Here is a 24,074-nt window from a genome sequence, read left to right as displayed (position 1 = left end):
AAGAATCTTGACGATATGTATATTATCGATAGACAGGGCAAAAAAAATCGACTACTGCTGAAGCACATCGAGTGGGTAATGATACGAGAGGATCAACGTGGATGCATTCCCATGCGAAACATATTTATGTTGATTATTATTCAGTTGCGGATGATTATTTTGAGTGGTTAAACACGAACAGGAAATCGTTCCTACTTTCCAAAGAAGCACGAGGCGAGAGCATTCATCGACGCCGACAAATACGTCTACCGTCATAGTATCATTGTTCCTCAACTCGTGAACAGAGAGTATGCACTTCTGGATCGTCATCATTTGTAGCATCGAAACCATCACAACAGCCATTGTCTACACCGGTGTACATTCCACAATCATTTCAAATGACACCACAACCGTATCAGATGGAACTGTAGCCATTTTATATGTCACGACAGTTGGGTTAGACACCACCATTTCTATATTAGATGCCACCATAGCTAGGGCAGATGCCAAAAAATCTGGTTCAGATGCCACTGTCACAGGGTTTTATGACCCCTCCTAGTGGATATTATACTTCCATGCTTGTAGATCCAGGGTGGGTCCATATGTTGGTTATTTGGCGGGTGAAGGTTCACCACATACACAGACACCTCTGACATAATTTTTGCACTCATCGATGTTGGTTTTTTGTAGTTTTCTATGAGCAGTGAGATAGTCAGCCATACACCTCCAAGGTCTTTATTGTATGGAGATGTTACATTGTAATTCATGGGTTCCAGAGAAGATTGTTACAGACATTCCATTTGTTGCAACAATTCTTTTTTGTAGATCTGCAACTAATCTTGTATGATAGACATGATTGTTTTGCATCCAAGTTTGAGTTTGTCCCCCGAGCTAGGCAAAAAACACTCCCGAACGAAAATATGTCATTTTAACCAAATCCGCTATTGGTAAATGGCGTACCCCTTTTAAGGTCGGATTAACAGCCTTCTACCAAGTTAGTCGTCATGTGTCCATATTGATATCCACCATCATATGCATTTGTCCACATTTCTTTGTTGATAAGGCTGATATAATTGTATCATTGCTTGTTATTTCCTCATAAATCTTGAAGCATGAACTCAAATATTTCAAGTAATAGTTCATACCCTAAACGTCAAATGCATAACTTACTATTATGTTTCCATAAAAAATGAAAATGATTGAGAAATAAAATTAATCATTTTGGCATACCCATGTATACAAGTAATTGGCGCTCACCATTCTTCTTGAGCTTTCCATGATAGTTAACATTAATATGTCAGATACAATACCGATGTTGGATATAGGGTAGTTGCACATTGGACCTAAAGAATTCATTGCTGCTTTGATCCCAACTCCATGATATGAAATGACACATATATTTTCTCTAGTGAGAACATGTAAGCGTAAGTTTCTAAGGAAAAAAACCCAAGAATATGTATCTTATCCTTCAACAAGGGGAAAAACAACTGGAAGAATGTTGCGATTACCATCTTGAACAACTGTCAATAATAAAACTTGCTTGTATTTTTCATACAATAATGTCCCATCAATTTGGACCACGGGCTTGCAGCATTTCACAACATTAATGCACTGTATGTAAGTCCAAAAAGCCGGTAGAATTGGCATTGATCATGAAGAACTCGATCATTGTGGTATGCATGGCAAGTTTTGAAGTCAAAAATTGTCACAAGATTCAATCTGTGCACTGCCCTAAACCAACTTGGTAGTTCGTTGTATGATGCATCTCATTCGCTACGAAGTTTTTTTAATGACATTTTACTTTGCCTTCCATGTTTTCCTGTATGTTATGGTGTACCTATATAGCTAAAATCAACACTGCAATAGTTATATGGGAGCTTGCTTTGACCATGGGTATGATAGCGTGAAAGATTATGTCGGAGTCTAAGTTGGGATGATCCTGGTTAATCACTCTAGAAAAACATGTATCAGAATCGTTGTATACTGTTAGTTCTCATGTATTGTTTTTCCTCCTCCTCTTCGATAAATGAATAATCCAGTTGCATCCGTTATCACGCTAGACATAGTGGCATATATACTTTTTTGTGGTGGAACGATCGGCTATGGACTAAACAAAATTACGAATGTTGTAATTTTTAATTGTCATCACCACTTCTTCTTTGGATAGAAACTTCATTCCTTTATATAACTCACCATCATTGACTGATGAGTTAAATTTGTAGTCACCAACATTAAGCATATCTGCAAATTATGGCCCGTATATTGCACTATAGTCAGCTTCATACATGTGTGCTAGAGATTCAGTATGTACCATATTTGTGGGAACTTCATCTACATCATCATCGTCATCATATTCCATGTTGAACTGCGGTTATTCTAGATGAACGAATTGTAACACCCCCAACCCGTATCCGACCCGGATCCGAGTCTGAGGTGTCACATTGGCTTTTCAAAACTATGTTCTTTACAAATTCTGTAAAATCTTAAATTATCATTTAAGAAAATGGGTACTTCATATAATAATTACAATCAAATTGTTTCTTCAAAACCGATCAGAGCATATTCAATTTAAATCTTGTGACTACATGCCACTAAACTCTATAAACATACATATGCTCAATATGTTTCTGATCTGATCATCGTAAGGAAGATACTAACATTTATTGCTCTACGCTACATCCATTCTCGTTTCTCAAACCTACGTGTGAAGCATTCACACGCTAAGTCGATGACTTAGTGAGACATATAAAACATATAATGAAACTATTCATATATTCATGCAAAAACAATTAGTATTTTTATCGCATACAAAAACATATATCCTCTCACATAATCAATACACACATATACATATATGATTTCACAAAGAGTACACGGAGCATCATATCAAATTATACATATTATGTACAATCATTTCCATTATTACCAATCTGTACGTTAGTTCTTATTATTTGCTACTCTTATTCGCCAACATCATATCATAGCACATATATCACTTTATATTACAAAAACACATATACTCTCATTATTATTATCCTCATTCCCATTATCATATGATTCCAAAATTATCATTATACATGTCACATAACACAGATATCAATTCACAAATGAACACACATATTCTCATAACAATTATTGATTCTCTTTAAAGCCCATGCACTCTTTTGAGAACTTAAGGTATGTGAGTACATAGATGTTGTGCACTATGCTGTCACCACAGCTCGTATAATTCCCACTAAGGGCGCGTAGAATTTGTCCCATATGACCACTATGTCCCGTAGGACCACGTAGAACACATATGTCCCATAGGACTACTATGTCTCGTAGGACCACGTAGAACCCTCAACTGTTGGCATACCAACTATACCTATAGCTCTCATAACACATATCATGGGCGTTACCTTTTATATCTTTTCACATATTCACGTAGACACATAGTTTACTTTCACGTAGCATAGTTCCATGTAATTCACATTCACTTATCACATAGCTTCTCACTTTTACTTGTATTCTTTTTCACATAACACATGTTTGCATATGCATTCTCTCATATAATCCCTTCATTCAGTTATAACATTTAACCTAGCTTATTACACTATCATGTATTCACATCATTCATTTAGCATACCTAGCATATCATATAACATTCTAGTAGAAACATATATAAGTCATATCACTTTCACATATATATTTCATCTCATGGGATCACATAACCTATTGTCATACATACATACATTAACATAGGTCACATCTAAAGATAAATTCAATCAATTAAACATATGCATTTACTCATATACAATATATTTAGCACCATGTCCCTACATGTTTATGCTTCAATACCCCTAATCACATAATTTTGGAATTAGACTCATCACAAGTCTTAATTCCCTATACATAACGTACACTTAATATCATGTACTCACCTGGTCTCAATAAACACTCATGAGCTCTTGTTCTTTCTTGCGTATCTTACTTTGCCGACCTATCCGAACTTTGTTTTCGATCGATGTCTACACAATCATGTATTGATACTATCAGTATCCAATTAATATATATAACCTATCATTTCTTAGACTTAAATAAAGATTTATTCCATTTCCATTGTAGTGCATCGGTACATTCTACAGTGTATCGATGCATCCCTTTACATGTGCATCGATGCACTACCCTTGTATCGGTACACAATTTACATTCGATGTTTGTATTTTAATGGGGTGCATCGATGCACTCCTTATGTATTGATGCACTAATTGTATTCGATGTTCATTTATTTGACACTGCATCGATACACATTGAAGATGCATCGATGGACACTACCCAGAAATTACATCTTGAGCACTCAATTCACTCTCTTTTCAGCTCAAATCTTTATCTTTCGCCTCCTTTAATATTCCTAACTTTCATACACATACTTGCACTCATTTATACTCAATAATCACTTTTTTAACCTCCATATCCTCTCCTCCTTATGAAATTCAAGAATCATACCCAAATTTTAACATGTTACAAATCAAATTCTAACACTTCATACATGTTAATTAGATTGATGATAAGTCAAATTCACTCTTAAACCTCATTAAAGAACCCTCTTTCAAGATTTCACTTATTCATCTCTTTTCTTTAATTCCCTCTATTCTCTTCATCTTATTGTTTCAAAACAATTTAAGAGCTCCTTAAGCTTAATTATCACTTAATAATCAAAACTCAACCTTAAATTTAACCAGAAACTCAAAAATCAAAAAACTCACATTTAGCTCATGGTTTTCACGCATGAAGGAAGAATAAAGATGAAGAGAACTCTAGAAACCACTTTGTTTCCTCTTCTCTTCCACGTGTTTAATATATAACCATCTTTAATTATTTTCCCTGCAAATGATCATTTTGCCCTTCAATTCATCTAATAATTACTAACATATTTTAAGTAATATTTCCAAATAATCATTGAACTATTCAATTCTTCTACTTTAGTCACCAAATTCTAAAACTTTACGATTTAGTTACTAACCCATAGTTTAGGATGTTACACGAATAGTCTAGTCTTAGTACCATCTGCACCTTGCTCACGAATAGTTTATTCTGGTGGAGATGAGGGTTCCTCCACGATGCCGACATTTAGGTCGAACAAGCTGGTAGTTGAATATTTTCCCCTTGACGCAGCAATCTTTACAGTACAGAAGAGATGTTGACACAATGTCTTCCCCTTAAACTGGAGCGATATTGACATACAGATTATTTGTGGAGTCACCTCGGTACAGATCGTAACAAGTTGTTGATGAATGTCTTCCCGTTGAACTTGAATGACACATGTCATTATTTTAATTTATTAAAATGACTAAATTGAAAATAAATTAAAATAAAAATCTTTGATTGGAGTAAAGTAAATCTTTAAATTGAAAATAAATTAAAATAAATTTAGTCTTCCAATTAAACGAATGACACATGTCATTATTTTAATTTATTAAAATGACTAAATTGAAAGAATATATAAGTAGTATGGACCATTTATGTAATTATACTAAAATATTTTAATTGCCACGTCACATGTTCCGTTAACTGTTAATGGCAGGTGTCTTGATTAAACCATTTAAATAGTTGAATGATATGTTTAATCAAATAAAAACAAAATGAGTTTTTGACTATAATTGAATGGCTGCGTGGGTGGAGTTCATTTGGGGTATAGTTTTTTGAAATAATACAATAACAATTTCATTTAAAAAAATAAAAATTTTAAACATAACATAATTTTTTTACAAACATTATAACATAAACACCTAAAATTATAATATTAAAAATATTAGACATCTATTTTAAATGAAAACTTCTTTAAATACTTAAAACTAACTTTTTAATATAACTTACGCATATATTTTTTTTTTACATTAAACCATTTCAAATTTATAATATTAAATGATCTAAAATTGGGTGTAATTTACGTGACGATTAGTTAATATCACGTTGACAATACCATTAAACATAATGGTATTTTCAACTTAATAAATTTTTAGGTGTTTAAACTATATTTTAAATTATTTTTTTAGTGTTTAAATATTTTTTTATTAAAATAGGTATCTAATGTTTTCAACGTTATAGTTTTAAGTGTCTGGATCGTAATAGGTTGTTATATTTAGCCATTTGACTCGTGCCACGCATATAAAATTTTAAAAAATATTTTAAAAAATATATTTTTAAGTGCCTAAACTATACTTCAAATTGATTTTTGGTGCCTAAAGATTAAAAAACCAAATATCTAACATTTTTCTAATATACTTTTAAATTCATATCGTTATTTTTTTATTTTTTAATAGTAACATATTATTTTTTAAAAAATCAAAAAAATAAATCTTCCTTGCGTCGCCCTTCTCCCTCTCATCCCCTGCCTCTGACGAGGACGAAAGGTCACCACCGATTGAGTTTTATTCGGAATGAAAGGAGGAATTCAACGGTGGTTGTGTAACATACGACCAGTTATAGCCGTTAGAATCGTAGGAAAAATATCAAAGGAAAACTTAGAAAATTGGCAACCCTTTGTGGAATTTTTCACGATGATCAACGCAATTTTACGGTAGGTGGGGGATTTTGTTTTGGTCGCGGCGACGAGACGGTTCTGGTGGTGTCAACAGTGATGGTCACGGACCAACGATGATCGATTGGCGGTGGAATTTTGGTTTTTTTTAATTATAATATTAGTTTTTTGAATAATTCTTTTTGAAATTTTACATTTGTGACACATGTCAGATAACAACCAAATTTAACGACCGTTGTAAACGTTAGACACTTATTTTTCTTTCTTTAGGTACCAAAAGTCAATTTAAATTATAATTTAGTCACCTAAAAATATATATTAAACATTTTTCCAAATGAATAAAGTGGAAACAGTGGGCATATGGAAAATCTGTCCCTAATTTTTTCCTTTAATTGCATCTATGTGAGAGGTGACTTGCCTCAATTAAGTTGATGTGTAGCATTTTAATTTCAATATTTACTTTTCTCAACGAACCAATCTAGAGAAGTCAAGGGGCATTTTGATTTTGGGGTCCAAAACGTCGAGACGGGCATTTTGGCAAATTGCACGCCAAAACTTGCAGCCGAAGAATTTGAATTCTCGAAGTTTGAATGGTGGGTGGTCGACGCATGTTTGACACATCTCGGCACCGCAGAAGTTTCGTGGTTCCTAAGACCAAAATGATCTCTTTCTCCCAACTTTGTCAGCAAAATTAATAAGCAAAATCATGAAGTCTGCTATGTTCCTTCCCCCACATAATTTCTTGGTAAAATTAAAAAACAATCCATTGCTATTGGGCTTCTGAATTGTTGACCCGTAACCATCAACTGCTTCTTGGCCACATTCATTATAGTTTTATGGAATCCCTGACCACTTAAATTCTTGAGCAGCAGATGAAGGTTCAGAAGCTCTTGCGCAGAATAACTGAACAAGATACAGACCCCCTCACCTGTCATCCATTTCGTTAAACTTCCAAATACAGCATTTCTTCCTTGTTTTCCTTTTTGTTAAACTTCCAAAGAAAACAGACAGTTTACAATATTCAATATATGTCCCTGGAAACACTTAGTTTTTTACGACTTATTTAAATGAAAAATCACTTTTTTAATAATTTATTACAAAAATACTCACATCCATCATTATTTGAAGAATGCTACAAATCGTTCATGCAGGAATACCACACGTTCTACAAAATACATTTAAGAATTTTGCGTTCAGCAAAAACTTTTCAAATAATCCAATTTAATATTTGGATAAAAGACCTTGTATTCTACATGTAACGAGGTCCCCGATAAATTAAACAGACTCAAAAATTTATCATGAGATTTATTATAAGGACCTCACTTTCTACAATGAGCGAGGTCCCTTTCTGACATATGGAATCTATTGGAATTGAAAAGCTACATCTTTTTCAAAAAACACAAACAATAATTAAAAATCATAATTTAAAAAAATCATAATTTAAAAGATTCTAATTTAAAAAATTATTTTAAAAATTTTCAAAGCTACCCCGAACGCTCTTGTAGAAATTGAGAAGGTTAATATAATTTTTATTTATGATTATTTATTTTGATTTTGTCATTTAAAATTTAAATATTTTATTTTATTATAAACTTAATTGTATCGGTAATTATTGTTTTTGTTGCGATTGCTCGTGCACATATTTTTTGAGTTATTGATAGATATTGATGCTAAACAAATCCCGCAATAAAGTTTATTTGATGTGGTTAACTCATCTATGCAATTTTGGGTAATCCAAAATACGAGTTGGAGATTGACAGTTTTGACATTTTTGTTTAGGCAGCTATATAAAACAGTCTATCCGGAAAAAAACATGTCATTGGAGGGTGTCTTATGGTGCTCTAGTCGTGGGCTTGGTTTCAAATGCACAAAATCAAGCTTTGAAATCATTTTCAATGCAATTTTTACCCCATCTGCAACGTCTCATATATGTTTATATTACACTCAACTGAAATATAAGTTGCAATATTACAACTCTAATTTTATAAATTAAAAAAATCTTATAATTAACTTATCAGAAATTCCCATCGAACATGCCTATCAAGCCATTTAACCTTGCTCTTCATTCATAAACCAAGCTTTGGAATCATTTTCAATGCGTTTTTGACCCAGCTTACAATGTCTCGTATTTGTTGATATTACACTCAAATGATAGATATGTCGCAATACTACACCTCTAAGCTTAAAAATTGCAATTTTTTTTATAAACTTCCGAAAATACCCATCGAACATGCGTATCAAGCCATTTTAGTTTGTTATTCATACACAAAATCAAGTTTTGGAATCATTTTCAACGCGATTTTTATCTCGATTATAATATCTTGTATGTGTTGATATTACCCTTAACTAAACGATAAGTTGCAATACTACGTCACTAATCTTATAAATTACAAAAAATATTCCGATTAACTTCTCGAAAATATAACTCAAACATATATATCAAGCCATTTTAGCTTGTTCTTCATGCACAAAACCAAACTTTGGAACCATTTTCAACGAGATTTTTACCCTACTTATAATGTCTCGTATGTAAACTTCTAAAGGACTCAACATATAATTATAAATTAGTTGAAATTTTAAAGGTAAATTTTTGAAAAATAAAAGGTAAATTATACCAGTGACCAACTAACTTTGTCCCTTTCTATTTTGACTATCATTTTTGAAATTTTGTCAATTAGGTCACTCAAATACTATTTAAATGCATTCAATAAAACCACTTGCCTTTAATATTTAACAGAAAAGCTGATGTGATAGTTAAAATATTTGATATAATTACATATTTAATCACTATTATTTATATACTCTATCAATTTGGTCCTAATTTTAATAAATTAAAATAAACATAACCCTCAAATATGCCCAAGTAGTTAATTGGATAAGAATCCAATTTAATGTCAGTCAATATAAATTTTTTTTTCATTATCGGCTTTTATTATTTCCAATAATAAAGTAAAATAAACATGCCAATGTTTTGTGGTGATACGTGCCAACATTTCTCCATGTTCTTCTTCTTTAGCTTAAAGTACTATATTTTACATTGATAATTTATATTTAAATTTTCAACTAATTTATATTTATACGTGGAGCCCTTTAGAATTTCAAATCTTTATAAATTAAATTAATGGTGCTCATCGGTACTCGTCGAACATTGTAGAATTTTCCTATATATTAATAGTCTAGATGATTATAATATAATATATGTTCATAATATTTTTTAATTATTAATAATACGTATATTTTATACATCAGTTGGTGGAACTCGAAATAAAGGATAACAATACTTTCTTTAATGATTATGAACACTCCATCGGTTCAAACATTATATATTCTTATTTCTATCTTAAATTAAACAAAATGGCATTACATACTCTCTTGTAACTAAGCACGAATAATAAGCTGAAATTAACATATTGTCTTCACTCATTTGATTTGTATCGGTTAACATTTATCAATGTAATGAAATAGACCAACTAATTTTTTCATTGGTTCGTAAAGGTACAGCTAATTTTCTTATGTACCAAGGGTTCAATAAGTCTTTCTACATTTTGTAAGGATCTTTTTAAACCAATAAACCTTCACTTATTTTTGGGAAGACATTGTTGTTTTATTATAATTTATATGAACCATAATTAAATATTTGGTGATGTTAGCAATGACGGCGATTCTTCATTTCTAAGCTGTTTCATAGTTCATTGTGCACCGTAACTGTGTTTATCTTTTTCTTCTTCTTCTTCCTTTTGAGACTTTTCGTTAGGACAGGAGATTAATTTGTATGCTTTCGTATTTAGGGTTTGGGTCACTTATCGTCAGTCTCGATGAAAATGGATGCCATCATTCATTAATTAGACAAGAAAATAGTATAATTTGTTTTCATACGATGCAATGGGCAGCTCCCTTGAATGACGCTCATGTGCCAATAACTTGTTTAATTTATTATTTCATTGGATTATTTAATTATTTTAATATCTATAGATATTTTTTCATATAATGTTTAATTATTTTAATACTTTCATGGTTAAAATTTACGCAAATAACATTTTTTTTCTTTGAGAGAAAACAACTATTTTCAATTCCCACCATTTTTTCTCCACCTCAAGAAGCAACAGTGCAGGAGGATATTCAATAAGTTTGGCATTGCTGGTGCTTTTATCAACTAATTAAAATATTTAAGATATGTTTGTTTACGAGCATAATCTCTACCATCTATTGCAGTCAATTCAAATAGACACCTGGATTTTATAGATCAACTTTGAAAAGGACCAGATTCCTTGGCCTTGAGCACATTCGTCTTGAGGAACTGTTGGCGGTTTGATCACATGAAATTCCGGGACGTAACAAAGAAATGAAGAATTAATATTAAATTCCATTGGAAGAAAATTGAAGGAAAAGATGAGTTTTACGAAAGTTCAATGTGTTTGACGAGTGTATATAAAGTAATGATTACAAGATAAGCCAACTTCGTATATGACAAGACATTTTATCAATCAGAAGATAAGCCAACAGGGCATGTAGAAATATATGGGTAAACTATCAATAAGAAAGAAATTTTTTTAACTCTAACGTCTGTATTTCTTTTAATTGGTAACAGTTAATGGTTTGAATGAATATATTTAAATAGTTAGGTGGTTTGAATGATAAGAATTCAAAAATAATTATCAAAATGAAAAAGAAATATAGTTGGGTGGTCAATGATATAATTTATACTAAATTTTAATATGTATACTCAAATTTTGAAAAATACTGTTTCGATAAACAATTAAAGATCAATATCATTTTGATGTTAGATTTTTTAAAAACAATATAAAAAATCGAAATAATAGCACAATAAAAAAGAATACATGTTTCATTATCGATGATAATAAAAATATTGTCATTTGTATTTGCTAAAATAGTAAAATTGAAGTTATAGATAAATTTATTTTCTATTTAAAATAAGATGGTAATAAGGGATAATAATAGTGAATTTTTTAAACCGTCGCCAATGGAGAGTGGTGTGGTGGCTATGCAGCTACCGTCACTGCATAGCAAAATGGTTGCATAAATAAATTCACTCGGTTTCTTCAGAATCCTGAAAACTCAGAACAGTGGACGAAAACTAAATTAATTTTCTACATTTTGAACATGCTTCGTCATCAGGTGACTTCATGGCCTAATGGATAAGGCGATAGCTCACGAAACCAGTGATTCATGGTTCGATCCATAGTGAAGTCGTTTTCTTTTATGAAAACCCATCAGACATGAACGAACCTTAGGCCTAATTTTATCCTCGGTATCATCATAACTCATGAATTAACATGAACGCTCAATTGTGATTTACTACAATTATTAGATAATGTCACTTGAGAGTTAAAGTAAATATTTATGTAATTCCTACAGGGACGGTTTTTTCTTAAACACTGTTTCGTTAAGTTGTTTTTTTTAAAGATTTTGTAGAAAAACAATAAAAATAAAATAATCCTCATTATAATGTTGGAATTATTTTAAAAACTTAACTGTGACATGAATGTTGATTACATGTATATTAATTTAATTTACTAATAATAAATAGGTTATATATAAAAAAAGGTGTCATAAAACGATTGTAAAACTTGTTATAAGGAAATGTTGATAATTATGAGTTAAATTTTATTAAGTCATCCAAAAAAAAAAAAAGAATCAGAACAGCAGCACCAAAATACGACATAGCCTTCGCTGCCAGAGAGGAAGAGGATGACTATGTTTAGGCCTTTGCTGCCAGAAGGGAAGAGGATGACCATGTTTAGGCGCGGATTCACCCAATATTTATTCATTCCAATCAAACGAATAAAAAACAATTAAATGAAGAATACGATACTGAATTTAAAGGACGTGGGACTTAATACTAACAATAGAACATAACAAAATCTCTGCTTAAATTCATTGCCTCATACTATTTTAAATGTGTTAAAAAATTATGAGAATGTAGTTCCAATGCTAAAAGCTAAAATTCACCTTGAAATTATTCCAGCACTAACAATCACAAATTGGCTCATGGAATGTTACGAGTTTGAAACATCCTCCATAACTCAGCATAAATAGCTCACTCTCCAAGATCTACCATCTTCTCTAACAAATGCACACCATACGTGACTCACTTTCATGGCTTGAAGGATGAAAATGCCACCACGGAGTTGTGTCCACCAAATCCAAAAGAATTTGAGATTGCTGAATCCAATAGAACTCGGTTAGAATTATGGGTTCTGATTCAAATCTATTGAAATCAAGTGTAGGCAGAGATACACTTGAAGAAACTGAACAGCAACTTTGTCGTGTACTTTAAAATGATGAGAAAACTTACCAACATTAACCTCGTGCTGCTGCTTTTCGTTGGCAACAGTGTCAAACTCAACTGCTGGCTCTGGATCCTGCATTCAAAAGTTTAGCACTTCAAGTATTTAAGGATTTCATTCAGATGACCATTGCTGCAGACTTATAAAGATCAAGGAAATAGTGCACAAGTAAAACAGAAAAAAAATCAAAAAGACAACAAGTTCGGGTGGGTTTTGGTGCTCAATTAAATCAAATATTTGGGACTTGGGTGACAGTTTGAATAAAAAGCAGAGATGGGAAATTATTGTAAATATTTTTTAAAAATAAAAACCATGGTACATTAAACAAGAACCTGGCACATACAAATTGATTTAAGGAGGGATGCAGCCATCCTGTGGTAATGGCTTTCACAGTGGCAATAGCTTCTAAACCACCCGCTGCACCCAGACAATGCCCTATCATTGACTGAAACAAGAAGCAAAGCAATAAGCCAATAGCAAGAGAGCAATATCACATTATGATGGTCTCAAATTTTGCGAGAGAAAGAAAAGGTACCTTCGTTGCATTGATTTTGATGTCAGATGTATTCTTGAATACCTTTTTAATAGCATTTATCTCAGCCAGGTCACCAGCAAGAGTAGAAGTTGCGTGTGCATTGATGTAGTTAACCTGAAAAACAGAAATTGCTTAGTTTGCTAATTTTCTCACCTTTGGAAGTAAGCATAAATTTTAGAAAATAATTATACTCTGACCCTATTATTTTGCACTTCACATATGAAGTAAACAACACTGTTAATCAGTCACTATAATGACGCAACTCGTAGCCAATAGGTCACAGTTCTCTACAGTCTCACCTAAATTAGAAACCTGATCTAATAGATAAAAAAGAAGGTAACTCAATACACATATTGTGGACAAGTCAAAGACCGCCATTAAGTTCACTGTTCACCACAAAACAGAATTTGGTGGTCGTATTGGGGGTGTGTGTATACATCAGAGAATCTGTTGGTTCTATTGGTATATCTAGAACCTAGAAAAACCTAACTCGACTTTCCCACATATTAAGAGAATTGGTTGAAAAGCATACAATCACCTCTTCAGGAGACACACCGGCATCTTCAAGGCTTTTCTCGATGCAAGTAGACACACCAAGACCATCAGATCTTGGATCAGTCATATGATAAGCATCACAATTAACAGCTCCACCTAAGTACTCAGCAATAATTGGTGCACCTCTTTTCATTGCATGTTCCAGGCTTTCCATTACCTGGAAAGAAAAGGAAATAACTCATTATAAAAGGCTATGGCCTTCCCCCTACATCAAGATCAGTCACCAAGTAACAACCAAACAAAGAATCTGAGTAGAAAAGCAGCATCCATTGACTTGAGACTATGTCACATTAATCAAGAAGTTAAAAAATATGATAAAAAGAGGGGAGATGTATGCAAGCAAAACTGTAAATGCTTTCAGTTCCTAAATCAGTGAAAATTAGGTTCCATCAGTGTCAAACAACACACTCCAATGGAGAAGATTTTGATATTCTAAAGTAACAACATCTCATTGCAGACAATCCCATCCCCCACCCCCAACAGCCAGGCTACTCCATCAGACCACAGCTATACCCTAATGCCTACCTCGTTTTCTTAACAACAGTATCAACGATTGCCAATGGAGGCAAAACAAGCTGCTAACCAGAAATAAACAAGATAACTAAAAGGAAGCTAAATTATGCATTAGGAAAAGTATGTGATGTTAATAAGTGCAAATTTACCAATACTCCGGCACCCTCGCCCATAACAAATCCATCTCGACCTTTGTCCCATGGTCTTGAAGCAGTTTGCGGATCATCATTTCTTTGAGACAATGCCCTGCAGGCTACAAAGCCCCCCAGCCCAATAGGAATAATTGCAGCCTCAGTTCCACCAGCAATCATCAATTCAGCTTCACCTCGGCGGATGTGATTGGCAGCAGCATAAAAGCAATAATTGGAGGTAGCACAAGCAGTCGAAATAGAATAATTTGGACCCATGAGACCAAGCTCAATTGCTAGCAAGGCAGATGACATGTTTGTTATAGCATAAGGAATGAAGAATGGTGTTATTTTTCTATAACCTTTCTCTATCAGATTTTGGACGCCATCAGAGAACACTGTTAGACCACCCATACCAGTTCCAACAAGCATTCCTGCTCGCTCCTTATCAATCTGCAACAAACAAGAAATTCTTTAAGCGTTATAAGGAGAAAAAAATATGAAAGGAGCATCGTTAATGAAGCAACAGTAAGAAGAACCGAAGCTAAAACACAACATAAATTAAACAGCAAGTAGATAAGCTAAACCATCAGACCAGAGAAAGAACAAGAATAATGAATCCAAAGTCCTGTAAAAACTCATATAATTCTAATAATAGATTTCACTCCCAATATGTCTTCCTTTTTTTTTTCCTTTTGGTATCTTCTCACTATGTTGGGTAGGGAATCATCTATAAGGATGATAAACTAGATCAATAATCTTATTTTCAAGGGCATATTTCTAATAGATTGATGCAGAAGAAAGATACCACAGCGATTTCATTCCTTATCAAAGCCAATACTATAGAACATACAACCCAAGTAAATATGTTCACACACACACGCCCAGAAAAAGAAAGATGGCATAAAACAAATCAGCAAAGAAGCAAAATAATGCTAAAGAAACAACGGAGTACCAAGCAGAAGAAGCATCAGGGTCTGTAGAGTTAAACTAAATCTTGCTAAGGCTCAAAACTGACGCAACTAAAGAACCAGCTCTTTCCAGTAAATATCGCAAAGGCAAGCCAATAAAAGAATTAAACTTCGGGTATGTAATTCAAGACTAAAACATGCAAATCACTACCAAAAGAGCCCAACAAAAAAAACCCTATAAACCCCCACCTTAGATAACTTATCGCCCCCGAGATCGGCATCTTCCAGAGACTTCTTGCCCGCAACAATGCAGTACCTCAAGCAATCGTCAAGTCTCCTATCGTTCTTCCCATCAATGTAACCCTGAGAAGTGAAACCCCGGATCTGACCGGCAAACCGAGTAGGAAACTTGGAAGCATCGAACCGGTCAATGGGTCCGATCCCGCTTTCCCCAGTCAGCAACTTATCATAGTAAGCATCTACGTCGTTTCCAAAAACGGAAACCAATCCCATACCCGTAATAACGACCCGTTTCTTGGGGTCCTTCTCACGCTTGGGAGAAGATACGGTGGGGGATGAAGCGGTGATGGAAGAGAATTTCTTGGTTGGTCTGGACACGAGCCTCGATACATTGGAAAAATGGCGATTCAGATTGGGCTTTTGGAGAGGTTTTAGAGGAGATGCTCGAAGAGATGGGGCTTGAAGAGCTTCCATGTTTCGTGGGAACTGGGATGTGCTTAGAGGGCGATAATAACAAGGTGAATAAAGCAACAGATAAGAAGCAAATGCTATAGTGTGTATATAGGCTCAAATCTACTTCGGCTGCACTTATACCCGCCAGCGCCCAGCGGCGCGGGCACTATGGACATTTTGATATATTGTACATAATTGGCCACACGTTATTATCATTTTGTTTTGTTTATATAGTTTTTTTATTCGATTTAATCAATTTCATTTCTTTCAACAATTTAACTATCGTTAATAATTTTTTTAAAAAACTTTAATTAAAAAACTTTAGTTTATGTTTTTTTTTAAATAACGTGTTCAATATTTCGTAAGAGTAAAAAATTATTCCTTCTCTTAGGTAAGAATTATAAAAAATATAAATTTAATAAGTCTTTTTTAACTAACGTATCCCTAAATTATTTTACCTATACATTATCTCTTATCTTTTTCTAATTTTTAAATAAATGAATTAAATTTTTAATATATATATAATTTATTCATTATTAATTTTTAAAATGAATATTAAAACATTTAAATTAAAAATAAAAATCTGCATTAATTTTATATCAATTTAGTTAATATAATAAACATAATCATTAAATTTAAAAGTTTTAAAAATTTAATCTTCCACGTCTACAAAATATTTAAATATGTTATGTTTCTTTTAAAAAAATAATATCAATTTGATATAACATATAAATGTTAAGAATTGTATTTTTTCCCTAAGTTTGCCTTGACAAATCTGGCGACTCGGATGGCAGACCTAGTTTGGGTGGATGAGTCTTCTAGCAGTGGCAGATCTAGAATTTAAAAAATATGGGTCCAAAATTTTAATGCTCATATTCTAAAAATTTGGGTATGCAAATTTTTTTTATTTTTTTCGATTTTCATTAACAAATTAAACTAAATTTAACACTTTTATCAAAATAATGGGTGTGCAGTGGCTCCCCTAGGGAGCCACATACATCAGCCCCTGTCTTCTAGCGAGAATTTTATGCATACACAATAACTCGAACTTGAGACATTATTTAAGCAATATCAAATTACTTACCACTTCAAACTACCTGTTGGTTACTATATTATTTATTTAATTTTGAAATGCAATATTTTAGATTCACATTGATATCATCGAAATTATGCAATAAGGTGGAGAGATATCATTTCACACTTGAGTACCCAAAATATTTGATTCAATAAAACGTGCTCTTATTCATAAATAGATAAATGACCTAAATCCATTCACGCTTATCTTTCGTTTTCTTCATATCTATATTACATAAAGATACAAGATTTCCTATTAAAATAATTTTAAATATTTAAGTTTTGAACATTGATAAAATGATGTCATGTCATTAAATTTTAAATACGTACAAATATTATTATACACATTTATATATGGATGAGTTTAGAGCGTATATCGTACACCGCAGTATACCACTAAAATAATACACCGAAACATATTACTAATTAAATTATCCTTATTAAATCAAAATTAAAAAGGTAAATTATACATTTAATACTTATGCTATCTTTTTTATTTTGTTTTACTTAAATTTTATTTTTTTCAAAACCAATAACGATAATGTTGATGTGGCATATATGCCAAATTTTTTTATTTTCACATCATCTTTTTGTTTCTTCATTAACATTTTTTAATTTATTAGGTAAACTATGCATTTAGTACATGACCTATTAGTTTTTGTCAATTTTAATATCTAAACTTTTAATTTTTCCAAAATCATGCCTACGGTTTAGTTTTTGCTTCATTTTAATACCTCATTATTAAAAACTTAATGTGTTTAGTACATAAACTATCAATTTTGGATCGTTATAGTACCTAAACTTTCATTTTTTTTTCAAAACTTAACGTTAAATTTAGAATATGTGTATTAAAATGAAACAAAAACTAAACTCTAGGTATGGTTTTGAATAAATCAAAAGTTTAGTTACTAAAACGGATTAAAACTGATAGTTTAAATATTAAACGCATAATTCACTCTAATTAATTTTATTATCTAATTAAATGGTTAGACGTCACCAACTGTGGGGATAAAATAAAAGAAACTATTCTTTCTCTAAGCATAAATTGAACCTAGGCCTCTTACAAATGTACAAGATACTCTATCATTGAGTAAAACTAGTCATTTGAGTTAATTTCACCGCATTTATATTTAACTTATATAATAGTATCATCATAAAATAAATATTTTCCGATGATTATAAAATTTGAATATGTAACACTTTAAATTAATGATAAAAAGCTTAGTCATTCAATTATAACGTGAACATGTTTTTATTTATAAAACTTAATACTTACTTATATCATTATTAAATTAAATAATAAATTTTCATTTTATTTGGAAATAAAATTAATTAAATAATTATTATATATATTTATAAAATTATATTAAATTATTCTAAAAATATATTTATAATATTATAAAAAATATTTTAAAATATTTATTTAAGTTTTAAAGTCATATTATTTATTTATTTGAAATAATATTATTTTAAAAAGATATACTTAATTTTAAATAATATTATATGGAATTAAAGTGATAGTTAGATACTAAAGTATATTTACCCTAAAGTTTAAATTATTTAAAATTAAATAGATAACTTAAAAATAATATTATTTCCAATAAATAATAATTTAATTTTAAAAATTAAATAAATATTTTATAATATTATAAATATACTTTTTATAATGATTTCATAATTTTTTTAATAAAAATATATAAATTATTTAATTATTTTTATTTCTAAATAAAAAAATAGTCTTTTAATTTAATAATGATATAAGTATTAACCCAAAGGAAACTTGGGCATTTATTACTTGGATCATATTCGTGATTTATTTACATACCCGAACAAATAAAAATTTCGAAGGTGTAAATTTTGAAGGTGTAAATTTACACTATAGTTGAGTGGCTAAGCTTCCAATCATTAATTTAAAGTGTCTCATATTTGAATCTTGTAATCATCGAAAATATTGATTTGGTGGTGATACTATTATACAAGTTAAATACAAATTGTTGAATGACAAACTTAGCTTAATGGCTAAGTGATTTGTTTCTCATGTAAGGGACCCAAGTTTAATTCGTATTTGGAGCAATAATAGCTTCTATCTTTTTATCTCCATATGTGATGCCATGTAATTAGTTAAATAAAATTATTAGAAAATGTGAATAAAGAAAATGATAATGTAGTAATTAAAAAACAAAAAAATGACATGTGATGTCATATTGGCACTGTTGTTAATACTTCAAAAAAATTAAAGTTTAGATACTGAAACAAAACAAAAATAATAATTTAGTACAAAACGTGTAATTTACCTTTTAATATTTATTTAATAAGAATAATTTAACTAATAATGTGTTTCAACAATTTAGGTACAAAACATGTAATTTACCTTTTAATATTTACTTAATAAGAATAAAATAATGTATTGTAGTGTGCTACGTAGGTGTAGAATTTTGTCATATACATATATAATATGCTCCAACCCCATTTAACTTTAATTAAATATTTAATCAATCTTTCTCTAAATTTTAGCCGTTTTATGTTTTCATATTTTTGGATCTTCTAATAAAAAATCAACATTATCCTATGTAAGAATACAAAAGTCTTTCAAAAAAATCCCAAAGTTAATTAATTATTAATTTATTAACACTGATAAAATTATATAATGATTCAAATATTTTATAAAATTAAAATAATTCAAAATTATAATATTTTTAATAAATAGATTATCTAAAAATTATCTGATAAAAATTTTAAAACAAAGTTCTAAATATATAGTAGGATACTACTTTAAATAAAACTTGTATCAACTTCAACAAAGTCAAAATACGAACTTTTGCCTAATATCTAATTCAAATAGCTTCGTACAAGGACCGTTGTCTCTTCCAAAATTTATAGCATAATAACAGTTTAGGTGTTTTTTAATTTAAATATAAGTCAAATAAGATCTTTGTCTCTCTCAATTTTTAGATTCAAATATTTAATGGATTCTTATTCTTTTTATATAAAACAATTTACCCCCTCAACGTTTGATCCTAACTCCATCTTTGGTTTAGCGCATCTTATGCGTATCACAATTGCTTGGCGACAAAATTGGTTTTTATTATCCTAAAGGTGATTATAAGATAATACTTATTCGAAAATCTCTTAATCCATTTGATAATGAAGTTCAAACATTTCTGATGTATAATGTACTTAAACTCAAAATCTTTAAACGTAACTATCACTTTAATCATTGAGATTAAATTAATTCACGCACTTGATGATAAAATTGTTAAATGTTTGTCATTGCATATTTCTATAACCTAGCTAGGCTTATGAAGTACTTTTGTAGCTTGTATATAGATATTATACAACAATTAATAGCCTCGTTACATAAATTTTTTTGTTGTTGAAAATAAGGTACTTTGTATTAGGATTGATACAAAGTGACCATCCAAAGGGCCTCGTTACTCCCTAAGCCTATACGGAGGAAAAAGAGTGTCCCTTTAGATGGGATAGAACCAAGTAACAGAATATAATACAACCTCAAAAACAACCATTCATGGCAACGAACACCAAAAAAACTATAAACCAGAACAACCAAACAGCAAAGATGTAATCAATGAGTAGATAACTAAAGCCACTGGAGGAAACAATCTAAAAGCAACGCGAGACTTTGAGAAACAAACCAGATACGAGATAAAGACCAAACATAAAAGCAGAACAAAATCAGCAGAAAGCTTAGCAACAGAAATCAGAGATAACCCCGCCTGGCACCTAAGATTGCTTCAGGATTACAAACGAAATTGTTAACTACTGGAATCAACAATGGCCAAAGGTAATTCGCCCACACACCAATCTGAATCTTTACTCTGTGAAAAATCTGATCAGCCGACAGCAAAACCCCTTGAAATCTACGAAAATTTCTACACTTCCAAATAACCCACACCAGCCCAAAAAAACCAAGAATCCAAATATTTCGAAACTTCCTCCTTATTTTCTGAGAGAACCACACCTCCAGAAGTTGCTTAACATTTTCCGGAAACACCATATAGACATTCCACACTCTACACCATCGTTGCCAAACAACCCAAATTTCAGCATAATGAAAGAATATATATAAATATATATATATATATATATATATATATTAATTTTATTATCTTAAAAACTTATATATAAATTACAAACATTAAAATATTTTTTAAATAATTTGAAACTGTTGATCAATTTTTCAATCAATTGACAACTCGCATGACTCTACAAACATAACTATTTAAACAAAAAGTTATTAAAGATAACAATATTTATTTGATGTCTAAAACTGTTTGAAGAATTCTTTTGAACATTAAATTTTAAATAATAAATCTATACTATATTGAGAATCTCTATATCTGTCATATGCCCGTATAACTTTATAAACAGCATTGTGTACAATAAACAATTATCAATTTTTTGCAAGTTACTGCTGGAAGATTAGCCTTCATTGATTGCCAAGAGTAAGAACTGCTGCTTTAATCTTCTCTTTCCACCCTTTTGTGAACTTCCCCTGATCCTCTGATACTTGTAAATTTGAATAGGGGATGGGCCTTTTCTGGGTTTGTTTTGTTTAACGAAACAATTAAATCTAAAGCTCGATGCACATTTCTAGCTTTTATAACTTAAGTTTTAAGTATATTATCCAATTTTGATAGCTCTGTTTTGGTGATTATGGGATTCTTGGGTCTCTGGTAATGATAAAGTTGGAACTTTGCTTTGTCAAATTTACTTCCCAATCCCCAGGTCTGAAGACAGAAACTAGAGTACTATTACACACCTGAAATGAAAAGAAAGAAAGAAAGAAAGAATATCCCAGAAGGTAGATAGGTGATAGATCTTACATACAATTAAAACCGTCAAAAGTGACAGCCTCAACAAAGAAAGAAGAAAAAGAGGGTGGCCACCAAGTAAATAGCCCCCAGAACTGAGACAATCTTGAAACGTACATCGTCAAAGAAAGAGAGTTTCATGTTTAGCCTCTTCCACTTGAAAGCAGACCCCCATCGCTTCCACCTCCCTGCTTCATTCTTCGTCAGCCTCTTGAACAACACCCATCTCTTCCTGCTACCCATCACTTTGTTTTTAATGAATAAAAATCGTTGTTGTTGGCTTTGATCTTTGGTTGGAGAAGAAGAGAATTTGAATGTTGGTTTATATATACTGGAGCAAAAGTTCAGTTTCTACATATACACGGATAAAAGGAATCGATCGTAAGTGGAGGGGGCATTATTTTAGTTGAAAGTCAAAGTTAGCCTTGCTTTGCCAACTTTATACGACCAATCTCCCCGCGTTTTTATGACTCATAAAAAGTCGAAATCAACTACTTTTTAATTAAAAAACATAACATTTTATGATATTATTTTCCACTATTGATATATTAAATAATTATATTATATAAAATATAAATTATTTATTGCTTTTAGTTTTACTAAATATTTCCATCATCATCATCATTATTATTTGAAAATCGTTAATTTTATTAAAAAAAAGAAAATATCCAGAATTACAATAAAGATTTACAAGCATAATCGTAAACTAAATTATAATTAGGACATTTTTCTATAACCATTGACACAAAAACTAATCACCTAGATCATACAAAAACTAAATAATGAAAATGTAAAAAAAATCAAACAAAATAAAGATACAAACAAATCTGACTACATCATCAAACGAACCACAAAAGGGGTGAAACTATTAAAAAACCACCGACAAATCGCAAATTAGAGCAAAGTGACGTGAGAAAACTATTCACGAACGCAAAATGCATATCCAAATCAATTCGAGGGTCCAAAGCAAGGAAGATCAATATGATAACAAATAAGTACTATTTTGATCAGTCGTGGAGATGTCAAATATAACTCTGAGAGAAAAGATAAACGAAAATAACGACCAAACGACCGAAAACTACCAAAAGACAGAGAAAAATTAACCATAAAGGTACATATAAACGTTCGCAAAGACAAAATTGTTCTTATTAAAAACTAAAAAGAAAAAAAAAATAAACGGACCGGTATCGTCGCTGACTAAATAAAATTAAAAAAAAAATTATTTGATCTATAAAAATGACACAAATGGTGAAAAGTTTATTTAAAATTTATTTGATTTAAGGTTTTTAAAATATAATTTTTATATTATTATTAATAATAAATTGAAAATAACAATGAATTAAAATTAAAACATTAAAAGAATTAATAATAAATAAATTCAACGAAGGAAAAGCAAGGGAAAAGCTCTTGGCGTACGTTAGCAGGTCTTCCGTTCGTTTCTGGTTGTTTTTCGTGGGTTGTTTGTGGATGAGTTCGAGCGATGGGGATGGATCGTCTTGCATGAATTTGAGGAGCCTTTTTTAGGCTAAGGAGGATCGTTCTCTCCAATTCTTTTCGCCTGATTATGTGAATGGGGAGTTCAGGGTTAAGCCTCTAATAGAGGTCTTCGACGTGGGGATGCAAGTTTAGAAAAATTCGATGGTGGCTCAGTTTTTTGGTAAGCCACCTAATTTATCTACTTTGCAGCGATTAGTTAAATCAATTTGGGGGAAATTTGGTGATATTGTTATCAACACTGTCGGAGAGGATCTATTATTGTTTCAATTTCCTACTGTTGAATCCTGTGCGTGGGTGCTTTCGAATGGGCCATGGCATATTCATAATAAACCAATTATTCTGAGAAAATGGGCACCTAATTTGAAATCCCTGGAGTTGAGCTTGGGTAGGGTTCCTGTATGGGCTCATCTGAGTCATATCCCTTTAGAGTTATTCACTCGAATTGGTTTGAGCTATATTGCGAGTGCTTTAGGGACCCCTTTGTGTATGGATGACCTTACTGCACATAGGCATATGATTGTTTTTG

At 31.3% G+C, this 24,074-nt stretch overlaps 1 protein-coding gene across 1 annotated transcript; it reads right to left on the bottom strand.

The window, feature by feature from the left end:
- Positions 1 to 12,458: 12,458 nt before the first annotated feature.
- Positions 12,459 to 16,238, bottom strand: LOC120195127 (3-oxoacyl-[acyl-carrier-protein] synthase I, chloroplastic-like). The gene is made up of 7 exons (XM_039197225.1): positions 15,702 to 16,238; positions 14,563 to 14,994; positions 13,884 to 14,057; positions 13,346 to 13,459; positions 13,154 to 13,255; positions 12,819 to 12,885; positions 12,459 to 12,685 (listed from the first exon to the last, which is right to left on the bottom strand). Exons 1-7 carry the CDS (start codon positions 16,164 to 16,166, stop codon positions 12,618 to 12,620), a joined length of 1,422 nt encoding a protein of 473 aa, XP_039053156.1. The 5' UTR covers positions 16,167 to 16,238; the 3' UTR covers positions 12,459 to 12,617.
- Between the last annotated feature and the right edge of the window lie 7,836 nt (positions 16,239 to 24,074).

The sequence above is a fragment of the Hibiscus syriacus genome, unplaced genomic scaffold, assembly GCF_006381635.1.
Source record: "Hibiscus syriacus cultivar Baekdansim isolate YM2019G1 unplaced genomic scaffold, ASM638163v2 tig00117005_pilon, whole genome shotgun sequence".
Classification (NCBI taxonomy): Eukaryota; Viridiplantae; Streptophyta; class Magnoliopsida; order Malvales; family Malvaceae; genus Hibiscus; species Hibiscus syriacus.
This window is presented reverse-complemented; position numbering and strand designations above follow the sequence as displayed.